The sequence below is a fragment of the Accipiter gentilis genome, chromosome 8 (assembly GCF_929443795.1).
Source record: "Accipiter gentilis chromosome 8, bAccGen1.1, whole genome shotgun sequence".
NCBI lineage: Eukaryota > Metazoa > Chordata > Aves > Accipitriformes > Accipitridae > Astur > Astur gentilis.
The window spans coordinates 5,734,180-5,756,708 of NC_064887.1; the positions used below are offsets into that span (position 1 = coordinate 5,734,180).

General features: G+C 47.0%; 1 protein-coding gene across 1 annotated transcript in view; it reads left to right on the forward strand.

Annotated features, from left to right (window-relative positions):
* The window catches only part of PLPP3 (phospholipid phosphatase 3), a 45,576-nt gene that overhangs the window by 11,103 nt on the left and 11,944 nt on the right, over positions 1-22,529 (forward strand). The window contains exons 2-4 of the mRNA XM_049809459.1: positions 13,869-14,026; positions 18,761-19,044; positions 19,819-19,876. Of these exons, the coding sequence (XP_049665416.1) occupies positions 13,869-14,026; positions 18,761-19,044; positions 19,819-19,876 (500 nt within the window). The remainder of the gene's footprint in view (positions 1-13,868; positions 14,027-18,760; positions 19,045-19,818; positions 19,877-22,529) is intronic.

Consider the following 22,529-nt stretch of genomic DNA (forward strand, 5'->3'; position numbering starts at 1 on the left):
TATTTCCTGCCCTTTGTGGGATTGTGGGATTTTGGGGTGCTTGCAAACCCCAAGGGAGACGGGGGACGCCGTTTTATGTCGGGGGCTGTATGGATGTAGCACACTTGTCCCCCTGAGCTTGCAGACAGAGCGGGCAGTGCAGGAAAATGCTTTTAATTTCTGGGTGCAAGGAGCGATGAAGTTGTTCGGGAAGTTCATGGTAGCAGTTGGAGTCAAACCCTCTTGGTGACACATGTATGGACCAGACCCCATGCCTGGGTTTCTCTGAGGAGCGGTGATGCCTTGTCTAGTTTCCTTTCAATTATTCCAGTTTAAAAGAGGAAAAAAAAAAAAAGTGCCTCTCCAGCTCACTAGTGTGCCTTAATGTTAGGCTATCGAAGGCTGATTAAAACTATTGTTTAATTAAGGAGAACTTAGCTCCTCTGGTTGCAATTCACAACTAAAGGATCGTTTGAAGTAATTCTGCAATACTTACTTTTTTAAAAAAAAATTCCCCCCCCTCTGTCCTTTAACGTGAAGAAAGTTCCTAGCGCTGTACGTGCCCCAGCACCGAGGTTTCGAACGCTATTACAGGACCGCGAACCTGCTGGCGAATCTGGCTGCTGCCAAAGGCATCTGAACATTAAAAAACCCTGCAGAGGGGTGGGAGGGAGTTCAATCTCAGGATACGCTGATTTGGAAAGGGAATCCAAACAAAGAGGCTTTTCAGCAGAGGCTGAGGCTTGGCTTCTCTCAAGGGCAGTTTGGGCTTGGGGAAGCATCCGGGAGGCGGCGAGCAGAGCAGGAGTACATGAGCTGGATGCCGCGCGGTGTAAGGTTTCCCAGCACAGCGCGGTTTTGTGTTACAGGCTGGGGAACTGGCTGTAAGCGTTCCTCTTTTCTTTTTTTTTGGTGTTTTTTTGTTGTTTTTTTTCTCCTTTTATTTCTGTTGGAAACAAAGGGGAGGTTTAGGGTTTGGTGTTTTTTTTTTTTTTTTTTGTTAATAAAGGGAAAATAAAGGTTCCCATCCCCTGCAGGTTTGGCGATGCCTCTTGCTGTTGATGCTGGAGGGGGACCCGTCGGTGTCTCCGACCTGGAGAAACCCTTTGCTGGGTCCCTCGCAGGGCCATTTCGGTTTACTCCGAAAGCGCAGCCCTCTCGCAGGCTCACCAAGGGCACTCTGGCAGGAGCCTTGGGTGACCGAGGTGACAGGCACCTCCTAAAGAAAGGTCTGGCTCAGATAAGGAGAATTGAGACGAGATGGATGCTGGGGCACCTCCTTCGCAGCGGGAGGGATGCGAAGCGGGGCGAGCATCCGCTGGCCCCCCTGTTCCCACGGTGGTACCTCCGAGTGCCACCAAACTCTCGAAAAGTGCCAGGAAGAGCCAAGCGGGGAGGAGGTGCTACCAACCATCCCAACCAACCAGTTGGGTTTTTTTTTATAGGCGCCAGATGGTTTTAATAGAGGAAAGCTGAACTTCTTATGACCCTTCCCCACAGACGTTGTTTGTTGTTTTGTAATTGTGGCCAGGACAAAACCATGTCCCAGAACCTGCAATGAGTGTGAGAGCTCGTTGCCTGGTGCCTTCTTCTCCCACCCCACCGGGAGCCCCCCCCTGCTGCCCCGTGTTCCTCTGCCTCCAAATTATCCGGGGGAAACTGCTGGGCATGAAAGACTTGAGGCTTTCCACTGATCCCCAGTTAAAGAGATTAGCAAGAGTACAAATTGGAGAAAACCGAAACATCTCAAAGCGAAGCGCAAGGAAGCAATAAAATGTCAGGCCATATTTTCCCTTCTGGTTGATTAAAAATTCTCCTGATAAGCAAGAAAGCTTTCATGGCTGGACAAGACCTGTGTCGTGTCAAATGCAGTGAAAGGTTTATTAGGAGGATAAAGCGGTGCGAGCGTTGGGTTGTGCTTGCAGCCCTTCTGGCGCTGAGTTATCCCCCAGGGCCGAAGGCATTTTGTTTGCAATGGTATGGGAGCAAGAAGTGCGATGGAGAAACCGCTCCTCTTGTGGAAAGAGGAAAATGTATGGAAATGGAAGTGTCTGGAGGGGAGAGTGGGAGACATGAGCGTCTGCATGCTGAACGACTGTCAGAAAAATTAACATAGAAACTGGCTGTTGGGGAAAGCTGTATGACAAAGGTAAAGGAAGAAGAGCAAAAGCTGTCAAATTACTGCTAATGAGGGTCTCAGTGTTATACCTATATCCGTAATGCATCCAAACCCCCGATTTTTGAGCGCGTGGTTGTCCTGTGGCTGGTACCTTTGGGAGCAGTGTTACATCAAGGCTGACCCTTTCTGTGAATTCCCTCTTGCTGCCCCTGTTTATGGTCTTGTTACTGCCCAGGAGCATCAAACCTCCAGTAAATCTGAAATCATGCCCATCTCGTGCGCTACTTGTTTCACAGTGGCTCTGGGGACTGGAGGCCACCGGGGGGCTGCAGACTGAGGGGAGGAGAAGTTCAGTGGACTCGCCTTGGCTTTTGGAAAGTAGAAAGTTAGGCAGAAGAAAGAAAGGAGGGCTAGCTCGCCTGCTCTCCATGGGAAAACCAACAGTGGTGGCAAACCAGTGCACGTGGAGATCTGCTCCAAGTCAGTTCCAAGATGCTCCACTGGGCCCATGGTTTCCTCGTAGTTTGAGAAATCTGTTTGGGGATCAAACACAAGCCAAGAATGAAGAAGCAGGAAAACAAAAGGCTTGCTTCCGTGCTGTTGTGTTTGACTTCCCAAGGTTTTAATTGCCAAGGGCCGCGTTGGGAGCCAGCTGGCTGCAAAGGGATGCAGATCTCAAATAAGAGAAGGGGGTTTTTTGGTTGTTTGTTTTTGGGTTTTGGGGGGTGTTTTTTTTGTGTGGTTTTTTTGTTTTTTTTTTTTTTTTTTTTTTTTTGTCTGAGGATCTCATAACTGTTGTATTTTCCTGCAGGAGATGCAGCTCTGTATACATTTTTTGCCCCCAAATGTGAATTATCACTTTTAGGTACCTGCTTCCTCAGCTCCTACAGCTGCTGTTAAAGCTCCTGCTCTTATTGTTTTACTGCCTGTAGGAATATGAGGGTAGAAGCAGCAGGAATGGCAAGTATGGAGTCCAAATTGTACCTCAATTTTAGAGGTTTTTCTCCTTGGAGCAGAAAAGCGTGCTTTATACGAAGGGGAGATACAGTAGGTGGTTCACCTTGCAAGCCCTTGGTCCGTGCACCAAGGGATTCCCATGTCCTTGCAGATGCTGGTGCACAGTGACAGCAGGATCAGGCCCACCAGTGTGTGGCCTGGGGACAAGGTGGACAATCTCAGTTTTGCTGCCAAAACCTTGCTTGTACAATAACTTGAAAAGAGGGAAAAAAAGGCCAGCTTAAAAAAAAAAAAAATATATATAATAATAAAGCATGGGATATTTGGCACGCCAGTTGTATAAATCTCGACATTAGCTACCTGTGAATCATCCAGCAGCATGTTAATTGGTACCCCTCGGTAGATGAGGATTTGGCATCAGGTCTGCATGTAATTACAAGCCACACACAGAAGGACACAGGCAGCTAATGAACTCCTGCCAAACTCCAGCTCCGCTTCTGCGGCTTTTGAAGTACGCTGGTCTTTCAGCATTTTGTATAGTAAGCACTGAAAGGCATCAAATCACTCCTTTGACAGCGTTTAGAAAGGGTTGGTTTGTTGAATAACCGAGTCCCTCCAAACTCCCATCTGAGAACTAGAGCATCTATAGGCGCCTTTCTCAACAGAGCAGTAAACAGGCTGGAAATAGAGGACACCCCCGACGAGCTGCTGAGCTCCCGCCTCGCTGACAAGAGCCAGCGGGCTCTGGTTGCCACGATGGGCTGCAAGAAAAGAAACTATTTCCATTTAAAAAGTCCTTCAAAACAACCCCACCGACGGTACGGGCTTTTTCCCAAGCCTCAAAAAGTGTTTAGGACTGAGGTCGCGCGCGTCTGTGGTTGCATCGGTGTTACGAGGGGGGTGGTAAAAGGGGGTTTGGGGGGTTTTTGCCCCGTTGGGAGGGCAGGTTTTCGGGATAGTGGATTTGGAAGGTCGTGGTGCTTTTTCATGGATGCTTTGTCGCTGGGATCGGATTTGAGCCCGAGCCCTTCTCCTTCTCTTTTCATGCCTGAGGTGACAAAGGGAGTGGTTGTTGAGATAAAAACAATTTCCATGAAAACCTGCGATTTTCAGGCAAACATACCAGGCGGGTTTCATGGCAGTACCATGGTGAAGAGGAATAATGCAACTTGGCACGAAGCCCTTCCAAAAAAAAAAAAAACCCCCAAAAAAGAGGGAAACAGAAGAGCCTTTGTTGAAATTAACCGCAATAAAGAAAAAGGGACTGCAATTCCCTTGGACTTCTTTAACCTTTTTTCACCAATTTATTCACACGTTCCTTGACAGCAGGGCACAGCATTGTTACAGGGGGGCTGGAAAGGGAAAATGGGGAATTATCCATTTCTGGGTTTAAAACGTACAGTACACGGTGTGTCCCTTGAGTCAGCGTGAATAGAGACTTGGCCATTGCCCGCGCTGTTGGGATGCAGCCCGATTTTTATCATCCCCTGAGGAAACGGGGCCGCGAAATGTCACCTGGCTGCAAAACGCAGCCGTCGCGGGGAGGTTTGGGCTGCGCGTGGGAAAGGGGCTGTCGTGACACCCGGTGTGACAAGGTGGACGTGCCCGCCGTGGCTGGCCCTTGTGCCAGCGCTGGCCCGGCGCTTGCAGAAGAGGGTGGTGAAATTTTAGGTGTTGCTGCGACGCTGCTGCGTCACCTGGATTTGCAGAATATGCAGTTTCTTAGGGGGATAAAAAGCATCCAGAAGTCCGAGATGGTGTGCAGTGTGGAACCGTGCTGTCCCCAAAAATCTCTGTTTAGCTGTTGGGGACCCAAATAATTCATAGGGTCTCGTCTGAGGGCAGATGGGTCAGGGTAGGTAAGTCATGCCGTCCTTGTGAGCAGCACGGGGTGGGCACCTCGTGTCCCCGCAGGTGATGGCTTGCCACCGAAATATCCCAATCCCAGCTGCTTTCAACCGAAGTAACTCAAACTCCTACGGGCAGCGAGGTGGCAGCAGCCATCAAGCCTCCACTTTCCTTTGCAAAGTCTCCCCTCCCTGTAATACAAAGCTATTTTAATTAGAAGCATGATTTATTATTTTTTTTTTTTAAAGATTACCTGGGTACCAGTGCAATCTCAGTTATATCATGTATTGTTATACATTAGGGTTATACGTTGCTCTATGCAGCAACTGCCGACAAAATACAGAGGAGGGAGAGAAGAGATAATATTGCGCCTTTTTAACCCATCGGTGAATAGGCAAAGCCTTACTGAGCTCTGCTGTAGGGACCACTGAGATGAAACCCCCATCGCTTGAAGGGCCTTTGGATCATTTCCACCTACGCTCACGTTTTTTTGCCTTTCAGCACTGTGTATCATGCATTATATCCTGGAAACTCTACCGAATCTCGACTACCGAGGGGGAAAAGTTTCATTTCCAGTTAATCAAGGGAGTTGTGTAATACCATTTTCTCCTGGGGAACTTCCAGAAAAAAGAAAGGAGGAGAGGGAGGGGGGGGGAAAAAGGGGGGTATTCTATAAAGCAAGTATATTAAGAGGAAATAAATTATGAATTAAAAGTGATTAGTGAACTTTTAAGAAAGAGGTCAGAAGTGCCTTTTGGACTACAAACTTTTTAAGCTTTCAGTGCTTGTATTCGGTTACAGAGTTATAACCCGGCCTTATTTGTGCAGGTGGCTGCTGCTTCAAATCCGAAGAAGGATTTTGCATTTACAATAGGTACATTGACAGAACTGGGTCAGAAAGCTACTCGCAGCAGGCTTCAGCGCTGCGGACGCGGGCTCTGCCGTCTCCTGCACAGAGGCAGTTGCTCCCAAAAACGTGCTTAATTACAGCTGCAGTGCCTGGCCGGGATGCTCCGGGAAGGGGGAGAGGAAACTTGGGAAGTTCAGCAGATGAATTCATTTTATTATTTATTTTTTTTAAGAGACCTGATGTTGACCAGGTGAACTGGCTTTTATTTTTCCTTTAAACTATTTGCGCCTTTATCTAATTAAAAATAATCGAGAGAATTTTGTTGGCTGTAGTTTTATATTTCCATTTGTTCTTGTTAGGGTTTGGTGTGGCTGTGCAAAGAGAAGGAGCCAGGGCTTATACGTGGTGGTGTTTGGGGGCAGTAAGCTGAGATAAGGAGTCTCTGCTTGATATTTTTATATACTTAAACAATACCTACAGCCCACAAAACTTTCCTCTTGAATAGAGGTTGATGGAGCAGAGCAGATTTGTTATTATATGGGGAAATATCAGCGTTCGCCCAGCCAACGCGGGACGATGTGGATGAAGAGGAGCAGTAGCTCTGCTCACCCTTACATCGGTTCAGAAGAAAGCTCTGAGATTTCCCCCAAAGAAACGGGGTGTCGTGGCCCTTTCCCGCAGCGCGAGCATTGCCGGGCAGTGGTCCGAGCCCTTCCTCGAAGGCAGAGCCCGGAGGAGTCGTGGTGAAGCAGGGCTCGTTCCAAACCCCGCTGACCGGCAGAGTAAACTGTGTTCGCTTCGTTTGTAATTGAAAACATAATAGTTGCCGCAGTGTATTTTTCACACAATCCGTTTGCCCTGAGCATTGCAGAGTTCACAGACACATTTTTAATTTTTTTTTTTTTTTCTCCCTTTATTCAAGCTGGGTCATCCTAGGTCAGGCTTATCATATCTGCAAGACCTTCCAAAGCACTTGGATGTACAGAGGTGCCTCAAAAGATGCTGAGACATTGGGGTTTTCACGGCGTATCGCATTTTATTCCTTGCTGTGGACAATGTTAAATGATGGCTTTGTTTCCATCATGTTTGGCTGGAGCTGGCTCTGGGTTCCTGTTGATAATATCTTTTATATTCACCCTCTCCAACTTTTGCTGGTTGGCCAGTCTGGCTGAAATCTGTTTTACCCCACAAATGCAGGATTTTGTATGCGTTTAGGTGTTGTGGCTTGGATAAGACCTTTTGTTCTTATTAATGCATTTTTTAGGTATTAAAAATACACGTGCACTTTAATATAAAGCTCTTTTAACACATCAGCTCATGCCAGACTCCCAGGAGGAACAACTTAACCCGCTTCTCCTCTTTCTTCCTTTGTATGTGGTGTTTACCTCTGGAAAGAGGTAACAGGTACTCTCTAAAACCAGTATTTCTCCCAGCAAAACCAATGGCAGCACTCCTGTTCATCTGGAGCTCTTGGAGCATCAGGCTGGCACGTTGTGCTCCGGCCACGCGAGGAAGCGTTTCTACCAAGGTTTCGAATCCAGAGGAATTTGCAGTGTGTGAGAACACTTTAAACCAAGTGTTAAGTTATCTGTGACCAAGAACCTTTCTATAATAATATTCTCCCAGGATGGTTGGGTCAGTAAGCATGCTCCAGGTTGCACAGGGCTGTATGTACTGCAAAGGACGGCTGTGCCTCTGGATGATGGGTTTGGGCAGCCGGTAGAGATACGTGTCATTCGTGCCACCTTTTAGAGGCACTTTCCAATTGTCTCTGCAGCTTGGGGTCTTCAGCGTTATAGGGTTGTTCTTATAGAAAATGAATATTCTTGGCTTTCTTCTTGTTTGCTATTGCACTAGCAGGCATGAGAAGGCATTTTGCCCAGCGTTCCTGCATAACCAGTTCTTCTTAAAAAAACAAACAAACAAAAGAAACCCCAAAAAGTAAGAACCCAGAAAATATCATCATCTAGGTCAAAATGAACCTGCGTCTGCCCACTAGGAAATCTCCTGGACTCTGTAGCAGCTGATGGACTTAAAAATGGTGAGGTTTACGTTGAAGTTCCTATGATTTGGCTGAAATATAACTAATAATAATGAAGTGGACTGTAATGTCACCCCCTTGATAGGAAGGATACCAGACAGATTGACATGGGTAAGTGCAAAGGTTAGTGTGAGTGACATGGGAGAACGTATATAGAGTAGAAAATGAGCTAGTATCTTGTTTTTTGTGGAAGTCAGCCCATTGTGTCCTAGGACTTTTCCAACCAGGTCAAATCGGAGGAATGTGATATATGGTGATCCTTGCTTACAGCTTCTTTAGTCCTCTAAAGCAGGTACCTGTTCTACCATAAAGTCTAGGGTTTGTTTGTGTGTTTGGAGAATTTTCTGTCCTCATGTGTCTGTGTAGCTGAGAGTAGTGGAACTGTAATAGAGTTGAATGGGAATCTGTTTTGCAAACAAAGGTATTAGATGTGTTTCCAAAATACAGGCAGATGTACAGAGCAGTCTTCTGGACTGCTGGAACCAAGGTGAAGAACAATTAAGACCGAGCAGGTAATAAAGTAACAGAGTTGATGGTACTCTGTATTTCTGACGTTAGCCTAGTTGTCTCCTGTGAATATATGGGCCTCAAGTATCCCAATTCAGGCAAAAAACCATTGGGAAGGAGGCACATCACTGATACTTTCAAGACCTTTAAAAACCCCAACATAATGGCCCAATCCAGTCTGCAGCGGGATCCTTCTTTTGGCTATCGCTGTGCTGCGGATCAGGTCTGCTGGGATTATTTTTTGGTTGACCAAGCTCCTACTGCTCCTTCAGCCACCCATTTTGTTGGTGCTGGTGCAGAATCAGGCTCTAATGTGATTGGCAGCATATGCCTGATATGATGGAAATGTGGAAATACTTTTATTCTTTGTGTTACTAAATTTTATCTCTGTATGTATATATATATATTATATATATATAATGTCAACTGGCTTCAAGAGTTGTTCACTCTTGCAGCAGCTGCCAAGTCTGGTCTGCAGTGCTGCAATTCTTCTCTAAAAGCTGGGGAAGCCAACTTCTAAAGCCCCAATAAAAGCCTACCATAGGCTAATCTAGTTTTTATGCATTTTAAAATATGTACAAATATTGTAAACCAAATAAGGTTTATATGTACCCAAGGTCAGCCACTAAGTAGTTCAAATAGAAAGCCCGACTCTTGTAGGTACCCAAATATTTACAGAGCGTGTCTTGAATGAGGAATTAGATACGCTGCTCAGCCCTGCCAAATTATTTAATGATCTTTTTCACTTATTAAGCTAGATGTTTAATCTACTGAAACCTTAAAAACACGCCCAAGGCCTGGACACTGGCAGCCAAACACATCACAGAGTGCTTGTTAGAAATTACCATTGCTTTGTTGAGATAGCCAGCAACATCCCACTGACCTGCAGGGTTGAAAGAAGAAAGATTTAGTGGAAAAAAACCCAACCTCCATCAAAACCAAGCATTAAAAAAAGACCGTGATGGTGTTTAATTTAGTGCAAAGGTGAAGGCTGGCCTGGGAAGATGAGAGCTGCGTGGGTGGGTCACTGCAGAAACTCCTTTTCCCCTCCCGATCCCTCTGTGGCTTTTCCGATGGGTGGCCAACAAAAGCTTATCCCCTCTTTTTAATATTTTTCCCCCATTAAATCTGCACAAGCGTTAACTTTTCAAAGACTCTGAGATTCAAAGTGCTGTACCCAACACAGATCCCTTTCTTCTGCCTTTGATTTTATGCACATTTCAAGCTGGTCAGAGAGTACGTGGGGCTTTTGCAAGGGTTTTTGTTTAGGCTTGGTGGTGGGGTTTTAGCTTTCATGCTGCCAGCCTTCCTAGGATTATTGCCTATTAATTGCCTTTTAATAAAGGTGCTGACCAAAGAAAGGAATATTTTTTCCTTGGTGCTAGATTTCCAAACTTGATTGGCTTTATTAAATGGAAAGACAAATAAATTTAAACCCTGCACTGAAATATCTTGGTGTAGGACACCAGCGGTTAGAGGTCACCAAGTCACTTGGACTTCCTCCCAACAAAAGCAACATCATTTTTCAATGTCCAGCCCCACGGCATCCCGCGGTGCCTCGCACAATTTGTTAGTGTCCACACCTGCTCCGTGCCGCTTGGAGCGGGGCTGAGCCCATTCGGATGGGGCAGGATCAGTCCCCAAGAGATTTCTGTTATGCTCATGGTTTGGAGCCCTGTTTGATCTCCTACAGCATAATTAGATAAGAGCATGTGGTTGGGATTTCCTTGTTCTGCTATTAAAGCAGAAAAATCCCCATTATTTAAGGAAAAAACCCCCTTTCCTTCACCTTGTGAAGTATGTTACAATTCAGAAGGTAATCTCAGCTCCAGTTATTTTTACATTGGAATAAGCAAAGCCCTTTGTGGTTTTATGCTTTAGTTTCCTCTCTCTGTGAGATAGGGATAACAGTGCTCCTCTGGTTGCACAGCCCCGTATGGATGCGCCAGGGTTGCCTCCATGCCTTAGGGTATGGTCCATAGGCTGCTGGGTAATTTCTCAGCATGGAGATACCCGTATTAAGGAGGACGTGAGGACCTTCCACAGCGTTACTAAAGATTTTGCAGTAGGTCTGTACACACGGGTGAGGCGTAGCCACAGACAGAACGGCCAAACAGGACCGTTTTTGGAGAAGAGTGACCATCCCCAAGATCAGTGTAATTTTTTTGCCTGCCGTGTACGTCTATCGCTTACTTCAATGCAAGTCCCCTTTTGTTACCGTTTTCTGAAGCGTACCTCTTGTGTTCTCAGTAGTTTTGTACCGTGGGTAGGGATGGGAAGCGGTGGAGGCTGAAAACTTTGAACCTTTATGGGGTTCAACGGTTGAATTTGTAGGTGTAAGTCGCTGCAGCCAGGAATGTGTAATCCGCATTTCCTATTAAAACGCTGAATTGGAGAGGTAGGCTGGGGCAGAAGAGGTGATGAGGCCAGATGTACCATCTTCATGGTACAACCCTACACTGATTGCCTTCCATCTCCAAGGGCGTGTGGGTTGTAGCCCCATTTCTGGATACCTTTGCCTTCAGCAGGTCTCCTAGCGTGAATAACGTCTCTGTGGTGTTTCGCTGAGGGATCCTGAAGGCATTTCTCTCCCCATTTAATTTTCTGTCTTCTTCCAGACTTCCCTCTGTAGTGTTTTTCTGCAAAACCCATTCTCTGGCTGCCTTTTGGCACCGCTACAGGCTTCTCCGTGCTGGAACCCTCTTGCCAAAAAAAATGTGGGTGGTGACCTAGTCACTTAGACAACCTGTCCTCCAAGCAATAACCTCGTGGAAGAAGAGCCATCTTGAACGTGATTTACCGTTCGCCTTGGGCTGGGGTCTTCTCTTCCTTGGGTAATTACGGCTGAAAGAGCAGCCTCTCGCCGAGCCCTCGAAATCAAAGGCATGTTATGTCTTCTAAGTAATATCCGTTCAGCTATGGAGAGTATGTTTATGTTTCTCATGTTTAAAAAAAAAAAAAAGGGGGGGGGAAGGGAGAAAAAAAAAGGGAATCTGAGGTTACTGTTTTGCTGGAAAAATGTCAAGACTTGATTGGCAATATCCCACTAAACCACAAGTTTGTAGGAGAGAAAACAAAACCATTGGATTTTCTAAACTATGCCTATGTGCACTTTAAGAAAATGTATACTATATAGGTCAGTTATGCTCTTATTATAGCTGTGGCAAGCGTACATATAATTGAAACGCGGAAATACTACCCCATGCTGTTCAATGAATGAAGGGAAAACAAGTCTTTATTATTCCTGGGTTCACATAATGTATAGGAACACTATTGTCTTTTTTCTTTTTTTCTTTTTTTTTCTTTTTTTTTTTAAAAAGCCAGTTTTAGCTTTCAGATGTATTTTATTGTCTGTGGGAACATGTGTTTTACAGACCTGTCATGTGAAAGCTATTAACAAGAGGAACTGGAGAAATAACAATAAGCCACGTAACCGTGGCATGTCTACTCCCTGAGTTCAACTGTTACGCTGCTGCTTCAAGTGCATGTGAAATTGGATCGTGCCGAGCGACATTAGCTCTTCTCCTGCAATTTTTCATTGGGAAACTGAAGGATTTTTTAAGTGGCCTATTAATATCAGATTGCTGGCATCAGAGGCACGTTTTGGGGCCAAGCTGGCAAGGCATCAAAACGGTTAAATAGTGGAATGAAGATCAACTGGATTCACACGAGATGTCCGATTTTTATTTACTAAATCTGAGCTGGGCAGGCAGTTCTGAAACCTTTCCTCGCTGGTTCACACGTGTGGTGGAAACCGTCCTGCCCTGCCAAGCACCGCAGGGCCTGACGCTTGCAATTAACCCGTTTCCAGAGTTTTTAGAGAGGATCGGAAGGGGGTCCTGAGCGGTGGCCGTGGCCGCGGCCGCTCTTGGGTACCTGAGAGGCTTCAGGTCTGTGTGTGGTTGTCCCTGCTCATGGATGATGGAGATTTTCCTTTTTCTTAAGCCTAACAAAACCTCCTAATAATCCGGGATTAGGCAACCTATTAACATATAGGAAAAGGAGCCAAAATGGATTGCGCAAAGCGAAATACCGAAGGTGGTTCACGTGGAGATGGGGAACGTTATTTTGAGGACACTTTTTAACAACCTGGATGGTACACTTGCTGATCTCATCTAGCAGATCGTGATCACTACAAATGTACCGTGGACAAATTCAGGTCAAACCCAGCAGCGCTTCATTTTTTATTTTTTTATTTTTTCTTTTTTTTATTTTAGAAGGAAAAACCCTCTGATGTCTTAGACTTCTAGCTGTGTAAACAAACCCGCAGACACTTAAACAAGTTAGTGGTCGACAAATATTCCCTAGTGCTTTCTGTAGGATCTGGGTGTGAGACCTGTTGTCTTGGCCCAAGGACAGCCTGAACCGCTGTGCATTTGTTTTTCCCTTACCTGGGTTTCGCTCTGCAAGTGGGAGGAGGGTTTCCTGTACCTTGTGGTTTGTGATTTACTCTGAATGCGGGTTTCAGGGAATTTGGGGCTTGTTTTGGTGGGGATGTACCGCTCCTCTCGGCGACAGGCTTAATAGCAAAGGTGGATGGGGAAACTGAGGCAAAGGGAAGGAGGGTGCCTTGCCCAAGGTAACATCGCGGCTGGGAAATACCCCAGGGCTCTCCTTCTAGGTTGGAGGCAACGTTGTATTTCGCTGAAAGACTTAAAAGAATACAGATTTACAGATGTGTGGCAATTTTGAGGTGTGCCCTCCGTAGTGTGTCCCCTAACCCATCACCGGGTGATTTTGAGCAGATCTGCTCCCTGCCTGGTGCAAAGGTCCAGCCGAGCTGTGCAGACGCGGGTCTCCTGCACAGAGGGTCCACAAACAGCATTTAAAACCAGATTTCACGTGGCTTTAGCGTGATCAAAGGCGAACGGGCTCTGATGGGAGTTCAGCAGCTCTTGCGGATGGGCTGGTCGGGTGCGTGCTCAACCGTCCCCTCGCGTGGATGGGTCAAGGATCGGTGTCCCACAGCTGCCCAAAGCACGTCGTCTTATGGCGGTCGTAGGTACAAACTCGTGCGTACCCTGTAAATACAGAGAGAAGGGAGCCAAGGAAGGCTTCAAATGCAGAAAAGTAATGGGGATGGAGTGTAGCTGGGCTGCCCAGGTAGGAGAAGCTGTGCTGATACTTGATCCTCCGGCGTTTGTTTGCACAGCTCGGGGTTGCTCTGCCATGGGGCGCTCGGCAGAGCATCGGGCCCTCCCCGGAGAAAAGTGCCAGATTCGTTTTCATGGCTTTTTGCAGAGGAATTGCTTTAGGGGTCCGTTCCTGTAAGTTAATATTTGCAATGCACAAGGCTTAACTGAAACCAGGCAGTGCAGACATCTGATAACCATAACAGAGGAGATGCTTTTTCCCTGCAAGAGCAACTTGGGAAAGCAAATCCCAATGCTATTCCCTTTGGAAAGATAGCAATATGAAAAGAAAAGCATCAGGAACGGTGCTGCGTGGTTTGTGAGGGGTTTTCTAGCTGGGTCTTTTTTTTTTTTTTTTTTTTTTTTTTTTTGGCAAGTTGCTTTTATTTGCCTGTATTGCTGATGGGTTTGGTTGCTGTCTCCCCCTCTTTCTAGCTGGGTTGCCTTTCCTCATCATTGAAACGAGCACAATCCAGCCCTACCAGCGGGGCTTCTACTGCGACGATGACAGCATCAGGTACCCGCTGAAGACGATGGAGACGATCAACGACGCAGTGCTGTGTGCTGCGGGCATCCTCATCGCCATCCTCGCCGTAAGTACCACCTCCGAAACCTCCTCTCCTGTCCCTTGGGAGTCCCCGATGGCTTTTTTTTTTTTTTTTTTTTGGTCACCTCTTTAGCGATGGCACCAACGTCCTGTCGGCGTTGGGGGTTTAACTGAGTCTTGCCGGTGTGTCCACGCTATCTGCCGAGGCGCGCATCTCCTCTGCGATTATTCGGCTTCCGCATAAGCGAGGAGCAGTAAACATTTCCAAATGAAAGCTTGCAATGGGAGGAATGAGATTACTCTTGAAGCCTGTAAACAGGCCCAAAGCTGTTCGGGCAAGTCTGTGAGCTCCGCAAAAGCTTTTTCACCCTCCAGTAGGAGTTCAGAGCAGAAGCAAAAAGACTTGAGTGTCAGTAAGGACTTGGCATGGTTTGTCCCTATTCAAATAACTCTTGGTATTTGCCTATTTTATAAGGCTTTAAAAAAAAAAAGAAAGGATACATCTTTTCAGCTAGCCAGTGCCTGGAAAAGTTTCACAGGTTAGTATTAGATTTTTAAGAGATTGTGTATTACAGCCCTTTTAAAAAGACAACTAAAACCTTCCACAGGGAGCATATTCCCAGAGTCCTCACTGTAAAAAGTAGTTAATGCACCACCTTCCCAATGCCTCCCCATTTCTCTTTTCCTGCCAGCTTTTCTAGAGCCATGCTAGGAAACGGTTGCACGGCGAGAGCTTTATGTCAGCTAAAAAGCTGAATTCAACCCACGGAGCTGAGCCTCCTTATGCCAGCGTGTATCCGGTGTTGCGGCAGAGGGCAAGAGCCGTCTCCTGCTTGCTGGTTAAATGCTTCCAGCTGAAGGTGAAATTCCCCTATGAAAAGTACCTACGTTTTCCTTCTCACCTGCTGCCAGCACAGCTCAGGTGCTTTCCCAGAGACGCTGCCTTCCTCTTGGCCCTTCAGCTGAGAGGGACGGAGATGGAGAGGTCGGGAGCGCTTGTTCCCCTCCTAGCTTTCATCTTTCCTCGTAGGAGCAATGTCACGGGCAATAGGTATTTTAGCGTGGCGTGGTGCTTGCTTTGGTACTACCCCGTCCTCAGCCTTGCTGCTTCGTGCCGTGAATATCTCCCATCGTTTCCTGACCACGGAGACTCACTTAGCAAAGTAGGTCCCCAAAACTGCCTTGTCCCTATGCCCCCTCCCTCCTCAAAACAAGCCAAAAAACTGCCAGAACCCCCAATCTATAAACACAGCAGAATTTTACCCTGCAGGTGAATTACCCCCAAGTGTGGAAAAGCCATAAAAACAAAATGAAAAAGCCTCTCATTTTCGCGTTACTGCTTGGGCTGTTGGCACACCGGCTCCATGCGGAGTGTGCCTCTGATCAGTAATGAGGCGGTGGCAAATACAGGAGTTGGAACAGAAACTGGAAACATAATCAGCTGCCTATGTGATCCATCAACTTTCTAACACGGAATAGCAGGTCAATTAAAAGAGAAAGAAAATCCCCAGAGAATTAGATGTTTCTGCCCTGGTTTCACTGTGCCCACAACAAATGTAACTTAATAAGGTAAATGCAAAAGCTCGGTTATTTGCTGTTGAGTGATACAAATGGCTAACAAGGAATTGAAGCAACAGATTTCTTTGCTATGGCAGCGTGCATGGAAAATTCAAGTCAGCCTGACCTCTTTTTTCAGATGTAACCCAGATACCAGAATTACTGTAGCATAATAGGAATTCCTTCCAAATCCACAAAGCACTGACTCCGCTTCTTTCGCTCACAACGTTTGCCTTTGGAAGGCAGGACAGCGGTTAAGAGGACTTCCAGGGAGCTGGCGTTTTGGATAGCGCAGCCAAAATTTCACGCCCTTGCTTTACGTGGCGTCTTGGGCAGTCTAGCCTGGGGTAAAAGGTCCAGGTCATGTTTTAGATGGCTTGAGGACACCCAGAGTGCTCGCTAAGTAAACGGCAGAGGCGAAGACCTTTTCTTCTATCGGGATGTGAGAGGATACGCGTTTGGTTTTAATACCTATATATTTACTGACTTCAGGCAAATTTCTCTGCAGATGTCCCGTGGGCTGTGCACTCTCACATCTCTCCTAGCTGCTCTTCTTGCTGGAAGATGGTTAATTTGATCAGCACAGAAGCATGTTGATGGTCCCTGGGATGGCCAGGGGAAGGTGACATTTTCCTCTTCCTGAGCCTCGTACGGGTATCACTGCTGTGGTGCCCCGTGTCCCCACACCTGAGAGGTCTTGAAAGCCTATGAAAAATACCTAAGAAAAGTAATTTCCTAGATGATTGAAGTTACACAGCTGGATTAGCTGGTTGTTTTACAGTTGAAGGTGATACACTTCAATGTGATTAGACACAGAGAATGTTACGCTAGAGACACAAGTGATTAGAAAAGCTCCAAAAGTAATTACAGGCTAATCGGATTGCTGGTGATACCTTATAATAATGATAAAACGGGCACGACAACCAAAAGTCTTCGGCAAAAGGCATTTACAGACAGAAAAGTTTGATGTTGGCTTCTCTCTAGTGACTGTCTTTCTTAAATGCGTGTGACAGTCCCCCGGGAGCTGTGCCCATCACGTAGGTACGGCATATGGCCCACGCGGATGGGTCACCAGAAGCGCAAGGCTTAAGAAGAGCTTAATATCTTTAAGACTTGTTTTCTTTTCAGGATGTCCTTTCAGTTCGTGCACATCTGTGCTGCGTTAGTTTTTCACTGTCCTGCTTTATCTGGGACGGCGTTGCCAAAAAACCAAGGTTACCCAAGTTTTAGCTTCTCATTAAGGTTGAGCCATGGCTTTAACTAAGCGGAGAGGGTTCATGGCTGCCCAGCAGTGTGTTAGCAAGGCAATGAAGTCTCCAATTTACAATCTGCTACATGTGTGCAATTACCCAGACCACCAACGGTGAGAGAAAAATATTAATCCCCAGACTTTTGTTGGTCCCTGTTTAAAATGGTCACATGCCTTTCCCCAGCCAAGAGCCTCAGGTTTACGTGAATCTGTTTGTGAGTTTGGAGTAATGGCACATCTGCTGGTATCGGATGTCATCCTTAATTTGACTCGTCTCCCCTCTGCAAAAGCCATGAGTTGTGAGCCTTGTAGCTCCCCTTCTTGTGAATTTAGGCTTTTGGGTGAATTTAGGCTGCTCCGTGTCCATCTGGGACACCCTGGAGCTGCCTCTTGCCAGAGGAGCAGGAGATGCTCCAACCTCCCTCTGCACTTCTCAAGCCGGTAGCTTTCCTGGCTGCCAGCTTGTCCTGGAAAGTGGTCCAAAATGGAGATAAACCATGGGTTTTGGAGCCTGTGAGGATTAAAATCACGCTGGAGCCGGTTAGCTGCAGCTCCCCAGACAACTCTCGGTCACGACCAGATTTCCAAGAGTAAGTCTTAGCGGTGACATGTAAACCCAGAATGATGGTGCAGCCACCCAAAGTATTTCTGTGCACGGTAGCAGAGCATTCTAGCTTGGCCTTTATTTTATTATTATTATAGTTGTGTCTCTCTCTTTTGATAAAGGCTGCTTAGCTGCAATTTCAGCTGCTTTAGGTCAACCTTAGTTTTTTTCAAGCCACAGTACGAGTGAGTTCAAACAATGATACAGCTTCATCTCCTCTTAGTCTAATTGCCATACTTTTCCAGTTTATTAGTTTCCAAAGGTTGTGCCAAGCTTTTAAAAAAGGTAGGCAGGGGAGCCTTGTCTCCTGCACGCCGCTGGCAGGCTGCCACGCCGGGAGGAATATTGCTGGCTGCTCCAGAAAGGGATTAACATGAAGGCATTTTTCCTGACAGTTAATTTTACATATCACGGTCCTCGTGACTAGAGAGGGGCAGGGACGAGGGGGCGGCCGAAAAAAAAAAAACCACCCTGCCTCGATTTATTGCTCAGGTATAAAAACATTTAAAGTAATGAATAAAATCCTAAAGCTGTAAATCTGGAGCTCAAAACCTAGGTGTGTAACGTGACAGAGAACAATTTAAGCCTTTGCCTCTTTGGGAGAGGTGAGACATTTGGACTTCATTTCACAGCCTGATTTTCATTAACCTGCCTTTTAAGAGTCAGGATTATGAGAAGCCAGGTCCTCTGCTCCCTGACAGTGATTTATGGAGATATTGTCAAACCCCAGCACCCCTGACACAAGAAAAACATAATTTGCTGCCACGCAGTGGCAAGACCCCTTGAAATGCCCAGAAATAGCTGGCGTTAACAGAGGCTTTGAGTGGCTTGAATTGGTTCTGGTAGCAGCAGCAAATTTGGGGCCAGAATCTGAAATGTCTGGGGCCTTCCGAGTGTTTCTCTCTTGTGCTCATGGTTTTCAGAGAGGAAGATAAGCAGGTTCTGAGGTTATTCGTTTCTTTTCCTCCAAAATGAGTTTGATACGAGGGTAGTGGATCTGGCCTCTCCTTCCCAAACACACACCGATTCTTTATCTGTTTTATGTTAAATTTTGTTTTCCATAGTGCTGGTATAGAACTGGGGCGCTATTTCACTTCTGTAAAGATATGCCAATGTGCTACACCAAAATCTAGCTTTTTTTCCTTCTTGTTTATGAACTTTTTTTCCATAAACAGCATTTCAAGCACTGCAGTCTCTTCTTGAGAAGGAAGAGGAGGAGGATGGAGAGACGCTGGGCTATGGGAACACGATTCCCAGTTCGAGATGCTCAGAGCATGGAGAGCTGTCTTGGCTCTGCATTTGCCACCCACCACTGGTTTTGTACAGCATCTTTCCTGCTCTCTAACCTCTCTGTTGCGTTTTCCCCACAGATTATAACGGGAGAGCTCTACCGCATCCACTACCTGAAGGAGAAGTCGCGCTCCTTTATCCAGAACCCCTACGTGGCTGCTCTCTACAAGCAGGTGGGCTGCTTCGTTTTCGGCTGCGCCATCAGCCAGTCCTTCACAGACATTGCCAAAGTGTCCGTCGGGCGCTTGCGGCCGCATTTCCTCGAAGTTTGTGATTTGGATTTCTCCACCATCAACTGCGCTAAGGGAGTTTACATCCAAAACTACACCTGCAGGGGAAGCGACAGCAAGGTCCAGGAAGCCAGGTGAGACCCCGGGGCATCGAAGCGATGGGTTGCCACCACCAAAATAGTGTCTCACGCTAAATACGTCTCGGGGCTTCTCTGCCAGCGATAGCTGATTCAAATGCTGCTTTCTCTGCGAAGGCCATAACTCTGTCTGCCAACAACAGGCGCTTTCCCTCGGGAGTTGCGGGACTCGGCTGAGTAATATTTCTTTTCCTTTTTCTTTACTCCTACGCTATTGTTTCCCCGAGCGGTTGCTCAAAGTGGGAATTCACCGTAAGAGCTGGGCTCATGGTGAGCAGCTGGAGCTGTCCCACGTGGCGGAGCAGAGGGCTTCTCCTTCCAAGGAGGTTCCACGCAGGCAGGACTGCCAGTGCTTTCCCTTCGAGCTGTCTATCAAATCCATCAGATGCTCAGTTTTGACATTTCCAGGAGTGCATTTCACACGCGGCAATTAAGTGACCGGAGAAGTTGCTGGCTTCTTATTTCTTTACGGTTTCCTGGTTATTTGAGGCGAGACGATGAGTTATCGGGCTATCCTGGAAATAACTTGCTGTCCCATGAGTAGACCAGGAAGGGACGAACAATGCGAGCATCCTGCCCATCCGTTCGCTTTCTGCCTCGCGAGCGAGTGGGGCGGATAACCGGGGTTTTTATAACCCAAAAGGCTGCGGGTTGTGGGTCCCTCTGCTTTGGCACCCTCTCAGTAGCCGCAGGCGAGTCACCATATTACATGTAAAATTATAATGCCGAAGATTATAGCGGCTGGTTCTTAGCACCTGCTTTGTTTTGCAGGAAATCCTTCTTCTCCGGGCACGCGTCCTTCTCCCTCTACACCATGCTGTATTTGGTGGTAAGTAATCTCAGCCTCGCTTGAGATTGAGCCAATTTACCCCCCGTCCCCCTTGCCCGAGGCACTCGCCCGCGTTCGGTGGCAATAACGGCACGATGAGCGTTGGAGGTAGAGGGTCGGCTTTAAAAACAGAGCCTGAACAAGCCGGTGGGGGAAAAGATCCACTCGCAGCCCCTGTGGTGGTATTTGGGCTGGACTCCTGGGGTGATAGCTGAGCAGTGCAGCCTTGGGATGTAGCCAAGCCCGCAATTAAATCTGAATCCTACTAAACCTGCGGACGACCTGTGCAATTTTGTTTGCCCCCACGTTGTGGTTTCCACCGGGGAGCGTTTGGGGCGAGCCAAAATGTTGCATGGATGGAGGGGAAAGACGTGCCTTCGCGGCTCTGTCGGGGTAAAGGCTGGTTCCCAAATGTGCCAGCAGAGCAGGTGGAGCAGCCTCTGCCCGCCTGGATCCGGAGCGGAGGGCTGGGACTTGTTTTTCTTTGTCAGTGAGAAATGGCTCTACCCTTCCTGCGCCGGGGCTGGGGCTGGGGCGGCTGCCAAGGTGCTTCCTGACGGGGCTGGACCCGCACGCGGCGTTTTGGGGGCGGGGGGGGTCTGGGTAGTGATTTGGGTTTTGGGTTTTTTGGTTTTTTGTTGTTTGGGTTTTTTTAAATTATTTATTTTTCAAAAAAAAATCAGGAAAAAGGTTTCAGGATTCCTTTCAAGATTTGTGCCTTCCCCATCTTCTGTAAGCTCAGACTAGCAAGTAAAGAAACAGCACGGCACTGATAAAAACATTAAAGACGAGCATTGATCTATGAGCAGTGTTTCCTCCCCATCCCTTTACTTTACCCTCTGAAAAGATAAGTGACCGCTGCTCCCTCCTGCCTCTTCCACCCTGGAGCCCCCCTCCCTGTGAGCAATTTCTGTAATTTAATTACTAAGCTTTCCAGGCTGTTGGGGGTGGCATATTAAAATCTTTCCTCATTTTCCCCCCTCCCCTTGTTTTTTTTTTTTTTTTTTTCTTTTTGTTCTTGGAAAACTTCTGAATTTTTTCAGTAACCTCTTTGGCCATTTCCTCCCAGCTGTGTTACAATGCAGAGCCGCCCCAGCAGTGCTTTGCAGGAGGCTCAGCCCTCTGCCGCTGCCGCTGCAAAACTTTCCGAGCTGAGTTTGGAAACCATCGTTCACGCTGGCATTTATTTATTTCCGAGGAGATCTGCGGGCAGTCAGATAAATCAGCCCTGAGATGCTTTTGAGCCTGGCATCTGGAAACAGCGAGGACTGCCAGTCCCTATTAAGTCAGCGATTTTTTTTTCTCTCCAAATACTCAGCAAGATTCAGGTTGTCCTTTCAGGTATTTATTTATTTTTTTTTAGGAGGTGCTGCTCCGAGGCCTTTTTGGAAGCCAAGCCCGATGCTTTACCTTTTGCACAGGATCATGCCCTGCAGCATCCTTTGGGATTTTTTTTTTCTATGTTTTTCTGAAAATCCAGCAGTTACAGAGCAGGCAAAAACCAAACGGGAATGCTGGTGGCAGGGGGTGCACTGGAGACCCCAAAACTGTGGTGTGCATGCAACATTCCCACAGGGATGCATGGAAAACCTGCGTGGCTTATTTTCCAGCACTGCTTTGAACCGATGCCTGCTGCCTCATTTTCTTTGTAACTTAGCAGCAGGCTTCAAAAGTGGCATTGAGCTCCTGCGTAACGCTTCGGAGCCAAAAACTGCCTCCGATCTCTCTTTGCTGCCCTTCCCTGTCCCCATATGGGAGCAGTCGAGCTATCAGTGCTCAGCAGCCTCTGCCCCTGTCCCCCCTGATCCGGGACAACAGGCTGCTCCACTTACCTGTCTCCGCGGAGCAGTTTTGATGCCCAGTCCCTTAAGAATGATTTTATTTTTTCCCTTGTCCCAAAATTGGGATAACGTCTGTAGCAGGGTCTGTCTGACCAGCTGTTCGGTTGCCTTGTGCCTTAAAAAGTCAGGGGAAAAATTACGCCAAGTGTTCGGCCATAAATTGAGGGGTCAAAAAAGAAATTGAGACAAGACAGTGTGATGTGGTGCCTACAGAGGTGAGGAAACGATGATCTTAAGGGTCTTTTCCAACCAAAATGATTCTGTGATTCGAACTTGTCTAGCAGCACTCTGCTCTCTGTCACTCCAGCTTCCTGGCCACTGCCAGAGCCTGAGCGAGAAACCTCATAGGAAAAGGGAGGCAGAAAATCTGTCATGTTGGAGAGGTTGATAATATCCAAAAATAATTAAAAAAAAAAAAAAAAAAGGTTATAATAAACTAGAGGTATTTTTATTTAATATAAAATAAACCCAGCTCAGTGAATGAGTGGGGTTTCGAAAACCTGGTTAGAAACATGGCATCCACCATACCAGCGCCTGCAGGAGATGGGTTTGATGGATTTGACCAGGGGATCATCTCAACCAAAACAAAACAGTTATTGTCCGGCTCCTGGGAAGCAAGTTGCTGCCGGTAGCTTTGGGTACCAGGAGTTTGCTGGGAGCCTTTGCAGAGTGGCGGTATTTGGGGGGGCTGAGCACGTGCTGCGGAGCCTTGGCTGGTCAGCCGCGTCCCGAGAGCGTTCCCTACTGAACAATACTTCATATTTCAAGGATAAGTCACTTCCCGTCTTTCCTGGCGTTCCCTGGCTTCGCTC